This window comes from Capra hircus, chromosome 8, assembly GCF_001704415.2.
Source record: "Capra hircus breed San Clemente chromosome 8, ASM170441v1, whole genome shotgun sequence".
Lineage (NCBI taxonomy): Eukaryota > Metazoa > Chordata > Mammalia > Artiodactyla > Bovidae > Capra > Capra hircus.
The window spans coordinates 81,449,004-81,468,113 of NC_030815.1; the positions used below are offsets into that span (position 1 = coordinate 81,449,004).

Here is a 19,110-nt window from a genome sequence, read left to right on the forward strand (position 1 = left end):
GTATAGTGGGTCTTAGTTTTTCATTCAGTCTGACATATTTCCTTTTTACCTAGTATACTTGGTTGGTTTTCACTTAGTTTTTGTAATTAATGAACTTGTAGGTATATTTGAATTGATCTTTAAAATTTTTTCATTTATCTGTTTACTTATTTATCAGTTGCCCTGTGTCTTTGCTGATGTGTACAGGCTTTCTCTAGTTGCAGTGAACGGGGGCTACTCTTCACTGCGGTGCCCAGGCCTCTCGCTGCGGTGGTTTCCCTTGTTGTGGCACGCATTCTAGAGCATGCAGGCTCAGAAGTTGTGGTGTATGGGCTTAGTTGCTCTGTAGCATGTGAGATCTTTCTAAACCAAGGGTTGAACCCATGTCCTCAGCATTGGCAAGAGAATTCTTAACCACTGGACTACCAGGGAAGTCCCTAGGTTTATCTTTTGAGATTAGTTTTTTTGCCTCATCTGTTTTTTGTTCTGGTAGCCCACAGCTCTGTCTTTTGACACCTTAAGCCAATCAGATTATGCCTTGGGTTTGGGCCACCCCTTAGCCTCATTTAATCTCCTTCCCACCTCTCACATGAGAGCCCTCTGGGAAAAGTTAGAAGATTACCCAATGTGGTTTACATTTTCAAGAGCTGAAACCTCTCCAGTTTTTATCTGCTTTTTGGGTTGCTTTCCAGTACCTTCAAATAGTTTTTAAAAAATATTTTCTCCAGAGTTTATAATTTTTATCTGCAGGAGATTTAGTCCAATACATCATTAAACTCTGTCACTACTAGAATCAGAACCTGAACTGATTTGCTGCTTGTCCTGGAGCCATTAGGCAAGTTCAGGAAAGAGGCCTGTCATGACAGCCTTAAGTTTTTGGCTACTGGTCTGACTGGGCACATTGATGGGGCTGCAACTATGCTCTCCAAACAAAACAAGGATGAGAGGAAAGGATAAAAAAGAGAATGAGAAGCACTGAAGATAAACATTTTTGACAATGGGAAAGAATGAGGATTGATGGGATTTCTCATAACTGCTGGGGGGAATGTAAATTGGCACAACCATGTATGAAAACAATTTGGCAGTATCCGCCAAAGCTGCCTTTGCACACCTAATAACCAGCACTAGCACTCTTAAGTATATCTTGAATGTTCAGAGAAACTCTATTTATGAAAGAAAACAAAATCTGGAAATAATCCAAAGGCTCACCACCAGGAAGACAGCTACACTGTATACACTCTCCCCACAGAGTACTACACGCAATCCCCACCACCACCCACAGCACAGAGCAAGCCTGGTGACATACTGCTGGAAAGAACAAGGCTCAGAAGACTGCACACGCAGTACCACTTGCATCTGTCGTTTGCTTTATAAAGCGCAAAAACAATCCATAAAGAAAACATGGTCTAACAATCATATATACATGATCAGGCTTCCCTGGTGGCTCAGTGGTAAAGAATCTGCCTACCAACTCAGGAGGTATGGTTTCAATCCTTGGGTTGGGAAGACAGACCTTCTCCAGGAGGAAATGGCAACGCACTCCAGTATTCTTTCCTGGAGAATCCCATGCACAGAGGAGCCTGGCGGGCTACAGTCCAGGAGGTCACAAAGAGTTGGACATGACTTGGCTACTAAACAACAACATACACATGATCAAACTATTTTCAGAAAAAATAAAGGAAGCAGTTACCTGAAGGGAGAAAGTCAGGATGATAGACTAGAGAAGCATGGGAATAACCTGAAGTTTCTACCAGGGGACCAGGTCTTGTTAGATGTCAGGCTGGTAGAAAGAAAGTGAAAGTGAAAGGGAAGTCGCTCAGTCGTGTCCGACTCTTTGCGACCCCACGGACTGTAGCCTACCAGGCTCCTCTGTCCATGGGATTTTCCAGGCAATAGTACTGGAGTGGATTGCCATTTCCTTCTCCAGGGGATCTTCCTGACCCAGGGATCGAACCCGGGTCTCCCGCATTGTAGACAGAGCTTAGCTGTCTGAGCCACCAGGGAAGTCCAGGTTGGTAGATATTCATTTATTAATAATGACTATGTGGATGAATGAATAAAACACAGAAAGAAAGAGGGTTATACATGGATCACATAGGACAGGCGGTGTCATGCATCAGGGATTACGATTAATCTAAGAAGGGGCACTCAGGAAGGCAGGGGATTGATGATGAGAATGGCACTGCCTAGAAAGGCAGGTGGTCAGGAACAGCCCGAGAGAGAGACATGCCATGACATATAGGGATGAAGGCATCTACAAAGTTAAGAGGTTGTTGCTCTTGCATCCTGAGCCCAAGGGAAGGACAGTGAATCTCTGGCTTTTTTTTTTTTTTTTTTTGATCCCTGCTTTGCCTTCCACCAGGACCCATTCTGTGTCCCTTACACTGCCAGATATGTGTAGCCTGGGTAGGGTGTATGTTCAATCACTCAGTCGTGTCCAACTCTTTGTGGCCCCATGTACTACAGCCCACCAGGCTCCTCTACCCATGGAATTTTCCAGGCAAGAATATGGGAATGGGGTGCCGTTCCTACTCCAAGGGATCCAACCTGCATCTCTTGCATCTCCCCAGCTGGCAGGCAGATTCCTTACCACTAGCGGCACGTGGGCAGGGTACTATTCTAAATTAAAAGTGACTATAAGTCTGAATCTCAAGTGTTAAGGCCAACCCTGCAACTCAAGGACAAAGTTGATAAGAAAGACAGACTCAAGCTAATGGTACAGAGCAACACTTCTTTTACCAAATGCCCTCCACCCCAACCTCGGTCTGTTCCAGGAGTTCAAGGTGCAGGTTTTTTAGAGGGTGGTTCCTAATTGGAAAAACAAAGAATGTTCAGGGAGGATAAAAGATATTTATAGTTTGCCTCAAAATAAGCATGAGGGCCAACCAGTGCCTTTCAGCAGAGCTCTCCTCCAGAATTCCAGGCTGGGCACCATTGATAATGCTGTTTGCTACAGTCTAGCTAACTTCCCTAGGGAAGGAGAAGATGGGAAAAAAACATCATAAATATTTATCACTGCCTTAAAAACAGAAACATCTGCTAAAACCTGAGAGGCTTCTTGGCATAGGGGTGTATGGGATTTTAGTACAACAGGCATCATGGCACCGCTCCCCTAAGGCAAACTGCAGAAAGCACCCCAAGGGACCATGACCTCACAAGAAACTGCAGTGGGTTCAGGCACTTCAGCGGGCAAAGCACCACACAGACATCAGGTCTGTGGCCATTAGAAGTGCAGGCCAATTAAAACTCCCAAAGGTGAAAACTCTGGTAGAAAAGGTTCCAGTTTCACAGGTCACTCCATCAGTCAGCTGCCTCTGCCGACCGCCCTCTCTTCTTGCAGGTCCCTAGGCCTGGCTGCTTGCTTACTGACCGAGTCCAGCTCACACGTTTTGGTCATGGCCATTCCCAGCTCCTCCTCTACAATTATTCAAATTATAACGGAATAGTGTCACACTCACTACCTCCTATCTCTCCTGGAGCCCAATTCACATTCAGGCCTCTGATATGAATGGAAACTAATAATTAAGAATGTCCAGTATTGCTTTATAATAAGTGCCATTTTCTTCTTAGCACATGCCATAGAGACTCTAGAACACCTTTCTCTGGCCTGGGAAAGGCAGAGTCCTACTCAACAAACAGTGTACAACACAGGGCCCAGAAAGTTCAGCCTCTGGGGTGGTACCTGATCATACGGTAGAGTTCTCTGCACAGCAATAGATAAATGCTTCTGGGTACCAGGACACGGGACAGATAGGAACCATCTTGATTTACTTTCGATTAGAATGATTTTCCCTGGAGGAGGAAATGGCAACCCACTCCAATATTCTTGCCTGGGAAATCCCATGGACACAGGAACATGGCGGGCTACAGCCCATGGGGTTCCAGAGAGTTGGACATGACTGAGTACACACATAAAATGATTTTGCCTTTGCTGGTGTATTTGTTTGGAAACTTTCTCCATGAACAAAACAGTCTATCAAAATCACTGAAAATAACGTGCTCTTTTCTGATGATTAATCAATACTCTTAACAGCCTCTTTTTCCTTGGGGGAATGAATAATATCTGCAATATAACGAACCTGCTTGTTTTCTTTTTCCAGAGCTTCTACAAAGCATTGTGTAAACACCTGAATGCCGGCTAGCACTTCTGGGGCTCCATCGGTTTCCAGGAGCGCAGACCTGAACAATACAAGGCCAGATCACAACACATTCAGTGATTAATCTGGAAAATATGTGAACCAAAATATGTAAAGGGAAACATGGAAACATTCTTTTCAGCAGCAATGTCAGCTCATCAGATTTCAGTTCTTGCATGAAAGCAGGAGAAATCTGTCACTCCCTTTTCTAAAGACTTCCTTGAAAATTGCAATGTGCAGAGCTCCCTTTCTTGGTTTTTAAATTATTAAGCACTTCGTATCTCTTCTACATGGGCCTGGGATGCTCTTTACAAATATTTGCACACTGTATGCCCACAAATGGAACATCCACAGAACTTTTGCTTTTTGAAAGTGGAGAAAGGGGTGCCCCAGGGATATCCAGCAAAGGGGAGGAAGAATCTGCATGGTCCTGGTTTGGTTTCTATGCATTTTCATACAACTAACTTTTCTTTACATTTGTATAAACAACACCAAAAAAAAAAAAAAATCAACTGAAACTTTGCTAGCTTTAAACTAAAAACAGCATTCTGACTTATTTCTACACTCATTTAGCTTAAAGCTCATATGTTTCAAGACCAACTTAAGTGATGGATTACTTGCTATTGTAAAAATTCCTTTTCCCAATGTCTGCTGTCTGCCATGGGGCCTATATTCAGTGAGTTTGAGGGGGACTGGATAAAGAGTGTAGATACCCTGGCCCTGGCTGCACCAGCACCCAGGAAAGAGGCTGGCCACCCAACTTGTCCACTGGGGGCAAGCTCCCCACGAGGGGTCTGGCCCCTCACTAACTTATCAGTCATAACCCAGCCTGGTGTCCAGTGGGCTCATCTTTCACCATTGTAAATCCACTGCACTTACTAAGAAGGTCTCGTATTTGCAGAATAAAAATTAGTGTGCTATTAGATAACATGCATAGTTGATTCTGCCTTTCAGAAGTGCTCTGTTAAGAATGGCATTATTTATTTATTATTTTTGGTGTTCCTTAGCTTTAAAAAGATTGGTCAGCCCTCATGTGGTGAAGGGAGAACACTACCACCCTTTATTTTCAATTGAGAAAAATTCTACATGAATAATGTATGATGCAAAATCTAATTCAATTCTGATTTTCAACCATTATTATTAGATTTTTAAAAGGTTAAAAAAAAGATAGTTATCTTAGTTCTCAGGCATTGGCTTTTAAATACACATTAACATTTGTGTTTTACCAAAAAGCTCAGCAGGATGGGATGGAATTAGAATCCAATTTCCCCATGGTACAGCCAGAGACTACCACAGAATTTTTTTATTCATATGTGGAAGCTGAACATATTTAGACCAATTATGAGCAGAAACAGCACAATATTTACCTGAATATTTCATCAACAACTCTGAATATGGCGGGGTGGCAGGCAGCAGCTTCAGGCTGTAAAGGAAAAGACCACGAGAAAGTAAAATATCAGAAGCATTTCATCAATAACGACTCGCTCGTATCAGGGAAATGAGTCGTCCATAACTGCTGGTGTCTAGAAAATGGACATGTTCCTCTGAGTTAGAAAAAACAGAGCAACCAGTTCATGGCAAAAGCCCTCCATACAAATACAAACAGAAGTTCTCTTGGGGTAAGGGGATTATGGACAGCCTTTCTTCTTCTTCTTCTTTATTCAACTTATCCTCTGTAAATTCCACACTTTCAACAATAAGCCCACATGATACACAAAAAAGAGTCAATAAGTATCACGGGAATTAGAAACTACCATCTACCAGCAGGCTAGCATGAAGACATACAGCCTACCTGTGCTGCTGTGCTGTGCTGTGCTTAGTCGCTCCGTCGTGTCTGACTCTTTGAGACCCCCTGGACTGTAGCCCACCAGGCTCCTCTGTCCATGGGGATTCTCCAGGCAAAAATACTGGAGTGGGTTGCCATGCCCTCCTCCAGGGGATCTTCCGAACCCAGGGCTTGAACCCAGGTCTCTTGAATTGCAGGTGGATTACCACCTGAGTCGCCAGGGAAGCCTAGGTTTAAGTAATGTCTCCTATGTGTCTGATCTCCTCACATGACTTAAAAGTGCCTCAAAGTCAAAGCTAGACCTGTTATCTTTTCATTCCTGCTGATTAGGAAATGAGTATATAGTAATTTCAAACTATTATTAAGGAAAGCAGTGACCACCACCACGCCAGACTAAATAATACAGCTTTAATTATTTAGAATGAAGAAAAAAATAAAGATACTATCATCTTGAATAAGGAAAGCCATCTAATTAAATCCATGAATATCTTTATGACAGCTTTGATGATTTAAATCTGCAGAAGCTAACTTACTGTGGCCTGGGTGGGGCTTCAGAGGGCCTAATCCAGATTCCATATCTTTTTGTTTGCTTTTTTCTTTTTTTTTGGTCACATGGCTTGTTTACCACCTGGGGATCGAACCTGGGCCCTTGGTGGTGGAAGTGCAGAGTCCTAACCACTGGACCATGGACAAATTTCCATGATCCCATATCATTCTGGCTGGAGCTCATACCGTGAGATTAAGCCAGAGAGAGACGCTATATGTGTTCTAAAACAGATATAATACAGTAACATCCACAGGTTAGAAAATTAGGCCTTATATGGAATTCCTTTGAGTCACACTGAGCTTTGGGGAACAGTTTTTCATGCCCCCTCAACAAGAAAAATAGAAAAAAGGATATGCATCTTCTCTTAACTTTTCTAGGCCAGGCTAAAGAATGGTACCCATCTCCAGTAGCTTCCACTCTCTTCTGTGCTGGCATTTCTAGGTGTACAATAACATTGAACGTGTGCCATCTAGTGTTCACACACCGCCATTACAGCTGTCACAGAAGGCTCCAGGAAAGAGCATTACCACTTGTTAAACGGATGGGATAACTCCTTTTATTTGAAGAGATTAATGATTTGTAGGATGCAAATCTCTGCTTTCTAGGTAGAGGAGTCAATACTTCCTAATCTTTCACTGATGTCCATTTTTATATAAAGGAAACCAACTAAAATTTTTCATAGATTAAATTCATTACATACTCAAGAAAGTAATTTGGCTGATTGATGGTTCAACAGAAGAGAGGCAGAGTATTTTTTGACTTTGATCTCAGACAAGTCAGTTATCTCCCTGCTTCTCAGCCTCACTGTAAATACTAACAGTTATTAAAAGGTCACTGGATATATGCCCAGAAAATATCACGGAAGTTTCTACGTATTCATAATGGAAAATATCAAATAAGAAGAGAAAAGCAAACTGCCTATCTTGAAGAAATGTGACTCATCAAATTTTCCAGAAGAGTTTTTCCAAGTTTTATATATAGACAATATGGCTCTTGAATAAGAGTGTTTAAGAACCAAACAACACCGTCATGTGACACACAGAGGCTAAAAACGCTCTGGCAGAAAATAAGACTAAAATTGAAACTGGTAAAACAGAACCATTCCCTTTCTTCTAAATGGTCTAACTACTCCAGAACCAACAATTCCCTCTCTTCTAAATGGTCTAAGTACTCCAGAACCACTCTATAAATCTGATGCTAGTAGAAAATCAATCTATACTGATGACAGAGATTATCTAAATGGCAGAGAAAAGGCCGATCCATGTATAGAACAGGGCTACCTTGAAAAGCAAGCAGGAAAGCGAGAAAGTTCTGACTGTTGAAAAGAGGACCAGAGCTTGGACATGCTCTTCTTTCATGCATTGTTTTCTAGTGAAACAGCTCAATCAACTGTTTTAAATATATAGACTGTGTGGAATCTGCCGGTTCTCTCCATGCCGATCAACTCTCCTCTTAGATTTCCTTCTGTCCAAACAGCTCAGGCTGTGGTTGCCCTTAACCTGCTTCTACAAGCTGTTTTAACTTTCAGAACAGAAAAGATGCCAGGAGAGAGGGGAACCCTACTGAAACAGCAATGGCAGAGATTTTGATTTAAAGACCAGTCTCCCTTGCCACTCCAGAATTATGAACAGCTCCTTCTCATCTGCAGCCTTTACTGATGGTTTTAAAAATGAGACTCTTCACACTTTCCGAGCATGTAATTTCAGGGTCAGTGAGTCCCCTCATGAAGCCCAGAGTGCTCACAGGCCAGGCATGTGTCCCAAAGACACCAAATCACAAAAGCAAACTTAAGCCTCTTTTCTTATCAAGGGAATCCTCCAAATAGAATTAAAGTCTTAATTTATGCTTCTTTGGAAGCCATAAATTACCACTCCCCCAGCCCCCAAATCTTTACACATTCATGTGAGGGAAGAGGCAAACATTTAACCCCTCTGTGTCCTGTTTTATTTGTAAAATGGGTCCCCAAAGTAATACAACAGGTCACTCTGCAACTGAAACTTCTGGGGCCTAGCTCTGAAACCCCACAAACCAAGCAATTATCTTTCCTATTAGAATGAGGACAGAAAAGAAAACCTTTCTTGGGTTCCATCTGTTTGTCTGTTTTTCCCCATCCTACCAAAATCTGTTCCTTCTCAAGCTCTTCTCTTCTCCATCTGGTCTAACGATTTCCATGTACAGATTACTTCAAGTCTAGGGAAACTTCATTCCCAGGAGGCCCTCAGTAACAGCGGTTGTGCCCTTCTTCCCTTCTCTCACACTGCCCCCAGTCCTCTGAGTGTCAGAGGATGAACAGAAGCGGGAAAAGTCTGGACTCTGGTTTCCTTTGCTTATGGGCCAGGTTGCTCTGGAGGGCACACTCCCTTCCCTCTTCTACAGCTACCCAGGACTGCACTGCTTGTTTCTTCTCTGCCCAGGTGGACAGCCCATTCTCACCGCTCAGAAGAAAAAAAAACAAACAAGGGAAGGCTAAGCCACACAGAGAAGTATGCAGCGCTGCATTTGCTAGGCTGCTTTGTGAGCAGAGGTAAGGAGGCGGCTGGCTTGCCACTCTGTACCATGAACTGCACAAATAACACCCATGCTCACTCTCCATCCTTGGTGTCTATGCACGCGTGCTAAGTCACTTCAGTTGTGACCCAACTCTTTGTGACCCTAGGGACCGCAGCCCCAGGCTCCTCTCTGTCCACGGGATTCTGCAGGCAAGAATACTGGAGTGAGTTGCCATGCCCTCCTCCAGGGGATCTTCCTGACGCAGGGACTGAACCCATGTCACCCGCGGCTCCCGCACTGCAGGTGACTTCTTTACTGCTGAGCTACCAGAGAAGCCCTCCCTGGTGCCTAACCTGTTATTTTCATCCCAGTTCATCAACGATTATTACTAGCCACCTGAGAATTCTCAGGAGGAAATCTTTCCTTTTTTTCCTATCATTTTATGAATCTGCGTGAGACGGAAAGAGTATGGGGAGAGGGGAGAGAGAGAATACAAGCCAGAAAGGGAAATTAAACTATGATTTGAGGTAATTCACTGAGAAAAGTGAATTCCTCTTGTAAAAAACAAAAAGGCAGTGTAGACATGGAAACAAAATTCTCAAGCCTTCTTCATTTATCACCATTTACACATATTTTTCCTAAAAAATAGAGAAGTTTCAGGTGAGAGATAAACTGAAGTTCGGTAAGCCTGAGATAGATTCTCTTTCATGGTCTATTTTTATGGCCAGCAACATATCTCACTGTGTATCTGACTCATCCAAACCCTTGAGAGGCAGGAGCCCTTGCATTAATCTATGTATGTAAATTAAAAGGTGACTATTCATCAAAAAATAACACTCCTCTTAAAAAAAATTCTTTGTAAGTTTCATTTCAATAGACTCTTGAATTCAAAAACAATTTGGTCTAAAAAAAACTACCTATATAAAAATTTTTCATATCTGTCATATAAAATAAGGCACCTTTATAAACATGTATTTTTTATTATGCCATTTTCTTCTTTTCTACTTTCAAAATACTGAACTTAAGACTGTAAATATCCCTTTTGCACTTTAAGATCTATTTTGTTTCAAAACATTTGTGTTACTTTCATCAAATTTGAGCTTGGAAAAACTATTCTTTCTTTTTAATCTTTACCAGATGTTGTTTATACTACCAGGATTTTTTTTAGTACTCTATAATGAAATTATTGTTTAATTAGTGATAAATCTGTCATTTCTGGGCTTAAGGAAAAAAAAAGAAAAAACCTTAACAAGTACCAAATGTACTTTTGTGTTTTAAATTTACCCGCGCTGTCTGAGAACGTTAAGACACAGGATGCTAGCTCTGGAAGCCAGCAAAGTCCCCCAAACCTCAAGTTCCTCCTCTCGCCTGGCCCAGCGGCCTCTCTCCCCTTGGCCTGTGTAGCCTGGGTGGGAAGACGGCTCCTCAGCCCCCTGCTGCTTCCTGGCTCAGTCTCTGAGTGGCAGTGACCTTCTGGGTCAACTACTGCCCTGTTTTGTTTTGTTTTTTGTTTCTCTCTTCATTTCTGACTGGCTGCCAAGGCCTGCCTCCCAACAGTGAAAACAGAACTTGCCATCTAGGTCTCTTTTCTTTACGGTGCTGGGTGATCTGGTGCCCCCCTGAGGTCGATGCTGGAAAGTGCAGTTATTGTCTGAGATGTTTCTTTTTACCTTTTAGCCACAAGCATAAACCACCTCCACACTTCTCTACTCGATCACTGCTAAATTGTCTACTTTAGCTTTTGTTAAATTACATGCATCACATTAAAGAGCTCAAAGAAAAAAAGAAATGTTTAAAAGACTGCTAATGAGAAAGCAGGAAAAGAAAAAACCCTAGAACATTAGTAAGAAGTTATTCAAGCAGAGAAAAATGACATCACCCAGGATGTAGAGTTAATTCTTCGGTATAATCTTTTATTAAAGGGGAACTGTGTTTGGAGTTCAGCGTAAAATAAGTCTCTTTTTCTTTTTGAAGTGGCTATGATTACTATCTGGAGAATGGAAACAAGAATGCATCTTATCTCATATGAGGGAGGTCAAGGAGGACAGAGTTATCTGCAGGTTTGTTATTCTTAAGCTCTTATTAGATTAAGAACTACTTTTTAACCCTATCTTTATTGAGGTACACTTGACAAGATAAAGAACTAATTTTGGTGGAGCTATGAAGAGAAACACCAGGAGTGTTTCCTGATTTAAAATCTTAATAAACAAAACCAATCCCCCTTTCTTCCCCTCCCACTGCGCTCTTTCGTGAGCAAATCTCTGGACCCAGCTAGAGGGGCAGGCGGCATGTGAGGCCAGCCAACGAAGGATCGAACGGGAGGGCATGGGAACCAGGGTATATCCCAGCCCGGGCATGCAGCAGGGCAGCCCAACACAGTGCCACCCAGCCAGCACTTTTCATTCAGATGTAGAATATGAACAATAGCTTTCTGGGCTCCACAAACAGCATTGTAACTGGAAAATATAACATCCTTCTGATTTGGGGCCAGCCTTGGGAAACCAAACAGTGCCAAGAAAGCTGCATAATTAGCAAGTGGCTTTCACTGTTGTTGGTGACATGAGTTTTTAAGGTCAGGTCTGAAGCTATGGATTATGGTCTTCCATTGCCTGTTCTGTCAAGGGAAACACAAGACCATCTGCTTTTGCAAAGTGTCAGTCTGCTCAGTAGATGACAAACTGAGGCTAAGACCTCGATTTATTTAGGAGCATCAAATGTGGCAGGTGGCCATAGACTTGGGGGAGGTCCAGCCTAAGAGAGTCAAACAGGAGCCTCAAAAAGAAACAGGTTTTGAAATTTTCCTTTTATTTTAGAAGTCAAAAAACATACACATGCACTTAGAATTCAGGTGACTATTAGGTCAACACCTTATTATTCATAGTCTTAATGGAAAATACCCAGCCTGGAGGCCCTGAGACGCCACAGAACATTTGGAGAGATCATTTCACTTTGTACAACCTGTACAACACGTTTATCTTTTGTTTTTGCAACATCTTGGTAATTATAGAACTTCTAGGGCTAATTTTGGATAGTCCCAAGAGATGGAAACATAATTAACAGTGCTCCATATAAAACACAAGTTACTAGACCATCACACGTTAATTACTCTCAGAATCCAACTCTAATGTAATAGGCATCAAGTTACTTCTAGAGGAAAGCACAGCAGTCCTGTCCTATCCGAGTCTTCCAGATCTTTCTGATACTTCAGCAGGGTCCCGTCAGGGCCGCGAGATACCGTGCTCTGATAAGTGAAGCAGATGATGCAATCAGGAAGCACGTTCTTCAGGTTACCCTTCCAATCACTCGGTCACGTCACAGGCTTATTCCAGCCTGCTTGGTTGTGTGGCACTGCGGGCCCAGGATCCTGAGGAGAGCAGCCCACGCCAATCAAGGACTTGCAGCTCCGTATTGTAATTACCTCCTTGAACCATAAGGCAACAGAGGGGTTACATCCTGCCGATGCCACAATAAATTAAACACAATAGCACCCTCTGAAATCCCCCTTTAACCATAATGGAAGCTCTGAATCTCTACACACATGATCCTGATAAATGCTTTTGTAAATCAACTGACTTCAAAACTGTTTGGGGGGAAATGATTTTAAACCGTAAACTGGAGACTGAAGGTTATACAATGCAATGTTTAACAGGAATGCCTGCTTTCTCTCTCTCTCTGTCATCCTGGGTTTAATGACAGGCTCAGGCCTGAGGACCACAGGTAAAAAGGGCACAAAGAAGATTTAGAGAAGAATCACAAGTTTGCAGAATCAAATCAACTTAGGGCGATGAAACTGGAATTTTTCCATAGAGAGAAGACTTAAAGAAAATTTTATAAGGACCTTGAAAGCAAGGAAATAGCTCAGTTACTATATTTTACCACTGAAAAAGGACCAGAGAAAATGAAACTATAATATGTATCTTTCAGTTAGAAATAGATTTACCTGACAATAAAGGTAATGTTTGGAATGGGCTGCCAGGACTTCTAAAAGCCTTTGTTTATTTTGAATATTATAGTTATTTTTATATACGGTACATTCTTATTTCTCACCTTAATATGCAACTTTTTTTTAAAAAATGCAACTGTTTTGAAAGATGAATTCAAGCAGAATTTCCCTAAAAGTATCTCTCTTTCTCTTTGGACTCTTTCAATCGTTATATCTATTTTCTTTTCTTTTTTTTCTATCAAATATTGTAAATGTCTAAATCAGTAGGGTTTGATTTGGGCCAGCTAACTTATAGATGAACGCAGCATGGCTGCTGGTCACTGTGACCCTATCCATGGTCCACTTGGAGGCCCCAAGATGGGAAGGCAAAGAGGAGCCTGGGAGACAGGGGAAAGGTAAGCAGGGCCACGGTCACACCCTTGACCTGGTAGGGACTGATCAGGACCCAAAAAGAGATCTGGGATATAGGAAGAAGGCAGCAGATTCAATTATGATTCTCACATACAGCCTCCAATTTGAAAGAGAGAGAAAACCTATATTCTAACTGGATTAACCAAACAGAAGTTATCTAGGTGGAGGTTGTAAAGCCAACCTCAGTGTGCTGTATGCAGAGACAGACACACCCTGCCCCCAATACAAGCCTCAGCTCAGCGGGCAGGGGAACACTCTCCAGCCCAGTTTCCTGGCCACCAACTTAAGATCTGACTGTTCACCATCTCTCTTGAACTAACTTTCTCCATCTGTACAAGAGGAAACAAATCTCTGCACCGTATCTCTGCTCAGTGACAAAAGCGAGTAAGAAAGCCTGTTGGAGCCCACGAGGTTCCCGTAAGATGGAGGCCCGGAAGCATGAAACCTCCCGGAGAGCTTTAATTGTTTATTCAGAGTGCTTTGGTCTTTACTCCGACTCTTACAAAAATGCACATAAATTCCAGAGATGCCTCCCACAGAGGGAAAACACCAGATTGGTCAGGTTCTGAGGACACCCTGCTAGCCTGGGCCCCTGACACTGGATTAGGCAATGGGGCCCATTTGGCCCACTGAGCACCGCACGGCCCAGGCCTGAGACGTTCTGAGTAGAGGGGAGACTGGGCAGCCCCTGCATAGAGGTGGGGGTTCGAGGATGGCAGCCTGACACCAAAATAACTGACAGAATTCTTTGCAGTTACTTCGTTGTTTTAACCATTTTCCTGGAGGTGTCATTTTGTATCTTTTAAGTATTTGATTTTTCCTCCAGTGAAGGATTAGAAGCTTATTTTTTTGAATGATTTTCTTTGTTAATTGATTTCTCCTGTTGTTGACAGGGGCGTCCATGGTGGCTCAGCTGGTAAAGGATGCAATGCGAGAGATCTGGGTTCAATCCCTGGGTTGGGAAAATCCGCTGGATGGGGGCACTGCAACCCACTCCAGCACTCCTGCTTGGAGAATGAACAGCACATCGTTCACAGGGTGTGTGCTGTGTGTGCTCAGTGCTGTCAGAGTCTTTTGCGAGCCCATGGACTGTAGCCTGCCAGTCTCCTCTGTCCATGGAATTCTCCAGGGTGGACTACTAGAGTGGGTTGCCATTCCCTTCTCCAGGGGATCTTTCCAACCCAGGGGTTGAACCCAGGTCTCCTGCATTGCAGGCAGATGCTTTACCATCTGAGTCACCAAGGAAGCCGGAAATGAGAAATTTGTTGGCCAAATGTCAATTCTTGTGAATGTGCAATATAAGGCATGAAGTGAAGTGAAGTCACTCAGTCGTGTCCAACTCTTTGCGACCCCATGGACTGTAGCCTACCAGGCTCCTCTGTCCATGGGATTTTCCAGGCAAGAGTACTGGAGTGGGTTGTTATTTCCTTCTCCAGGGGAATCTTCGTGACCCAGGGATCAAACCCGGGTCTCCCACAATGTAGGCAGATGCTTTACCGTCTGAGCCACCGGGGAAGTCATAGGGATAAACTTTTTTTTTCCTGGCTGTGCCACTCAGCTTACATTACCTTAGTTCCTTATCCAGGGGCCGAATCCAGGCCTGAGGCAGTGAAAGCACCAAGTCCTAACCACTGCACTGCTAGGGAATTCCCTTGCCCTATTTTTAGCACAAGGAGAAAAGCCTCAGACATTAGGTATTTCAAAAATAAAATGTAGACAGATGATGATTTTAAAAGGTGCCAACTGCTCATTTGTTTACATTTTCTCCTTTTGCTGATTAAAAGAAAGAATATGCAGCATCTTCCTTAAGGATTTTTCTCCTCATCAAAACCCAGCACATACCAGCAATGACTCTTTCATAAAGCATTCGATCCTTCTCAGAGAATTTCTCTCACTGGAGATGAGCTTTTCAAAAAGATGAAGCATTGTATTTTCAAGGCTGGGAAGGTGCCGAAGCCAGAGGCAGAGTATAGCTGACGTGGGGAGGGAAATCTTCTTCCTTTCAGTAAGAAATAAACAAAACTTTAAATATAAATGAGTCTCTGAAAAAAAGATTAAGATATCAAAATGCAATAACAAATACAAATCTTTTTTTCTTCATCATGGCCACAATAGCAGTTAATACTTATAATATCAAATGAATATTTACCAAGTAACTTATTTTGACCAAAGGAAAAAAAAATGTTTTCAAAAAGGACAAACAAATATATAGTGATGATATAAAGAGAACGATAAAAAAAAAATGTTGATGGAAAAGGGCTTTGAGATATTCAGGCAAACATAGTTCCTAATTTAAGAAATAGCTATGTTTGACATTTCACCACAGTGGTTTAACATGTGAAATCAAACTTGGGTTTGAGTCCTAGAGCCACCACCTACTCACTGTATGACCTTAGAAAAGTTACTTAACCTCTAAACCTCAGTTTACTCACCTGTAAAATGGGCCTACCTCCCTCCTAGTGTTGTAAGGAGGATCAAATGCAATAATAACACACAGCCAATGATGAGCACAGTTCTTGGCACATAGTAAATATTTAACCACTGTATAAATCTCTTGAAATCTTTTAGTAATAATATCATAAAAGGTGATTATGGCCTGGCTGATCCATAGTTGATCCCCAACATGATACTCTACAGACTTACCACTAAGTGTAGTTACATTTCTATAGGAAAATGTATTTGGAGCTTCCTCCTATGTCAGGTCAGTGAATCAGGGGCTCTGCTTTTCCTGGGAGGGGACACGAGGGGGCATCCATCTACTCTGAGCCACAGTCAGGGGTGGGGAGGGCGCTCCTCCCTGTTAACACTGGGCCTATTTGGGCCTGGTGAGACTTGTTCTTCTCTTGACCCTGCTTTTCCAAGGCCTCCTGCCCTTTCACCTGCAGCACCTTCCAGGTTCTGCTAAAGATGTTTACTGCTTTTATTTTTTTAATTTTTATTTTTTCAATGTTTTCTTTTTTTTTTTTAATTTTTTATTTTTTTTTAATTTTAAAATCTTTAATTCTTACATGCGTTCCCAAACATGAACCCCCCTCCCACCTGTTTACTGCTTTTAATAAGACAAACAAAAGTGGGGGCACAAATGTTTCCCATTACCCAACAACCCCTCCAGCGTCTTTCCCTTCACCATCACTTCTGGGCCATTTCTCTGCAGGGCTGGCATGAAGCCCAGGAATTAGGGATAGGGGCAAGAAGTGAATAGGCAAAGACACAGGGTAGGAATTGCTAGTAGTTTCTTTTTCTCTTCTTCCTTGGCATAACTCTTGTAGACCTTGTCCAAGATCAACACTGAGGCAAGACTAGAAGAAGCTGAGGAGTTTCAGGGTCTGTCCACCAGAGCAGGCAGTAGGGCAGGAGAAAGGGAGGGAGGCTCGGCCCTCATCTGACCTCCTTCCCGACTCCCCCTCACTCTGACCCATACACATACATCAGACAGTGAAGGAAAAGGACAGGCCAAGGAAGGACAGAGTATCAGGAGGGGCCCAGGTGAGACCAGGTGGTCACAGACAACCTCTCCAGTTGAGTTTAGCTGGAGATCAGCCTGGTGGGAGGGATTCCCTGGTGGCTCAGTGATAAAGAATCCGCCTGCATCGCAGGAGCTGCGGGAGACATGGGTTCGATCCCTGGGTTGGGAAGATCCCCTGGGGGAGGGCATGACAACCCACTCCAGTATTCTTGCCTGGAGAATCCCAGGGACAGAGGAGCCTGGTGGGCTACCATCCATTGGCTCTCACAGAGCTGGACACAACTGAAGAGACAGCGTGCAGCACGCACAGCGTGGTGGGGCAGGCAACATGGAGGGCGGTGGGAGGCCTCCGCAGGGGGCGCTGCAGCCGTGTCAGATGAACTGGTGATGAGGCTGTGCAGGACCAAGGGCAAGGCCAGTGTCTGGTATTTTATTCTGGCCCAGAAGGCTTTAAACAGAGGAGTGCCAGGACCCAATTTACATTTCAAAGATCACTCTGACCACTGCACGGAGACCTGAGTGCTGAGTGGGTACAAAATTCCAGAGGGAGCTTGACCTGGGTGGCACCGGGGAAGGAGTGAAATGCATTTTAGCAGTAATATCAAGAGACACTGGTGATGAATTTGATGAGGGGGTGAACATGAGGTGGGAATCAAAACTGTCCCAAGTTTCTTGAGCTACAAGATGGACAGACGTACCATTTACTCAATGGAAAGAATGGAAGACAAAAATTGGTGAAGGGTTTACTAAGAGCTCAGTTTGGGGTATGTGAGTTTAGAATGTCTGAGGCACAGTCCAACAGAGATATGAAACAGGCCCTTGAATATCCAAGTTGGAAGTGTTCTGGGGAGAGGTCTGGGCTGAAGATCTATATTCGGGAGCTGCCAGCTGGCATGGAGCAGTGTGGAAATGAAGGAGAACTCCAAAGGACGGAAGTCTGAGCGGGGTGAAAAGAGGGCCCAGGCCTGTGCCTCAGGAGTTTCAGCAGGTTGAAGGTTGGATGGGGTGATGGAAGCTGGCAAGTCAATGAAGACAGGAGTGGAAGTGCAGTCAGCACTGCAGACTGGTCTTCAGAGGGACGACTGTGCTGCAAGTGACTGACAATAGGAAGCCACACAGGGCTGGTGGCCTGGTGTGCTCCTGACAGGTGGTGTTTCAGGCTGAATACTGATGGGCCAGATGCAGCGTGGGAGAGGCTGAAGGACCAGCACGTGTGTATGCGCCACGTGTTCAGTTGGGTCTGACTCTCTGCGACTTCACGGACTGCAGCCTGCCAGGCTCCTCTGTCCATGGGGTTTCCCAGGCAAGAATACTGGAGAGGGTTGCCATTTCCACCTCCAAGGGATCTGCTCGACCCAGGGATTGAACCTGCGTCTCCTGTGTCTCCTGTATTGCAGGTGGAGTCTTTACCCTCTGAGTCATCTGTAAGATCAGTAGCTGCCATTTATTAAGGCAGAGTAAACCTGGAGAAGGGAATGACGAGCCACTCCAGTATCCTTGCCTGGAGAATTCCATGGACAGAGAAGCTTGGCAGGCTACAGTCCATGGGGTCACAGAGAGTCGGACATGACTGAGCCACTAACACTGTTTTGTCACCTCGAACAATGCTAAGCATTTTACTTGTGTTTTCATTCCCATAACAATCCTACAAAACAGGTACCATTATTACCCTTATCTTTTGAGGCTGGAGAGGGACCAAGGTCTCACAGCCCTGATTAAACCCAGGAGGTCTGATGCTGGAGCTGGTCCTGTGCCTCAGGTTATACCTAAGCCTCTCTACTCTCCAGGCAGGAGAGTGGAGGGTGTTGCTTCAGTTTGGAGCCTGACACGGGGTTGGTGAGAGCAGTTTTCCTGAGTGAGTTAGATGCCTAGAACCTGTTTTCACTTCCTTCAGTGTCTAAGGAAGTTTTTCCAAAGTCCAGGCTATCAGCCAATTTTAGCCACATTAACAGACTCCTGGGAAGGGATTTCTGTTCAGCTTTCTTGAGAAAGAAGAACACCCCTTGGGAGTAGGGGGAGGGTGTGGATAGCCTCTGTCTTAGAGCCAGAAAGCCCCTGGGAGGCAGGAGGTTCTGAGGTACAGAAGGAAGAATTCCTCCTCCCTTCCCAAGTAACAGGGACATCCCTTGACCTGCTCTAATCACACCTTGTCTTTTTGAAAGGATCTACTGAAATAAGTATGTACATCATTAGGAAAGTGTCTCACTTCAGTGAGAGTTCATCAGAGATAGCCCCACTGCTAAGCCCTCTGAGCAGGAACATGCACAAATGTGATTTCTATTAATACCATGAGGTCGCAACGGCTGGGCAGTGCCGAGGGCAGAGAGGCAGGACATGTTGAGAATGATGAAC

The 19,110-nt window shown here is 43.7% G+C and overlaps 1 protein-coding gene across 2 annotated transcripts in view; it reads right to left on the reverse strand.

Annotated features, from left to right (window-relative positions):
- FANCC (Fanconi anemia complementation group C) overlaps positions 1-19,110 on the reverse strand; it is a 325,125-nt gene that overhangs the window by 27,801 nt on the left and 278,214 nt on the right. For both annotated transcript variants that reach the window (XM_005684141.3, XM_005684140.3), the window contains 3 exons: positions 15,135-15,291; positions 5,483-5,538; positions 4,059-4,158 (listed from right to left, as the gene is read on the reverse strand). In XM_005684141.3, coding sequence (XP_005684198.2) covers positions 4,059-4,158; positions 5,483-5,538; positions 15,135-15,291 — 313 coding nt within the window. The remainder of the gene's footprint in view (positions 1-4,058; positions 4,159-5,482; positions 5,539-15,134; positions 15,292-19,110) is intronic.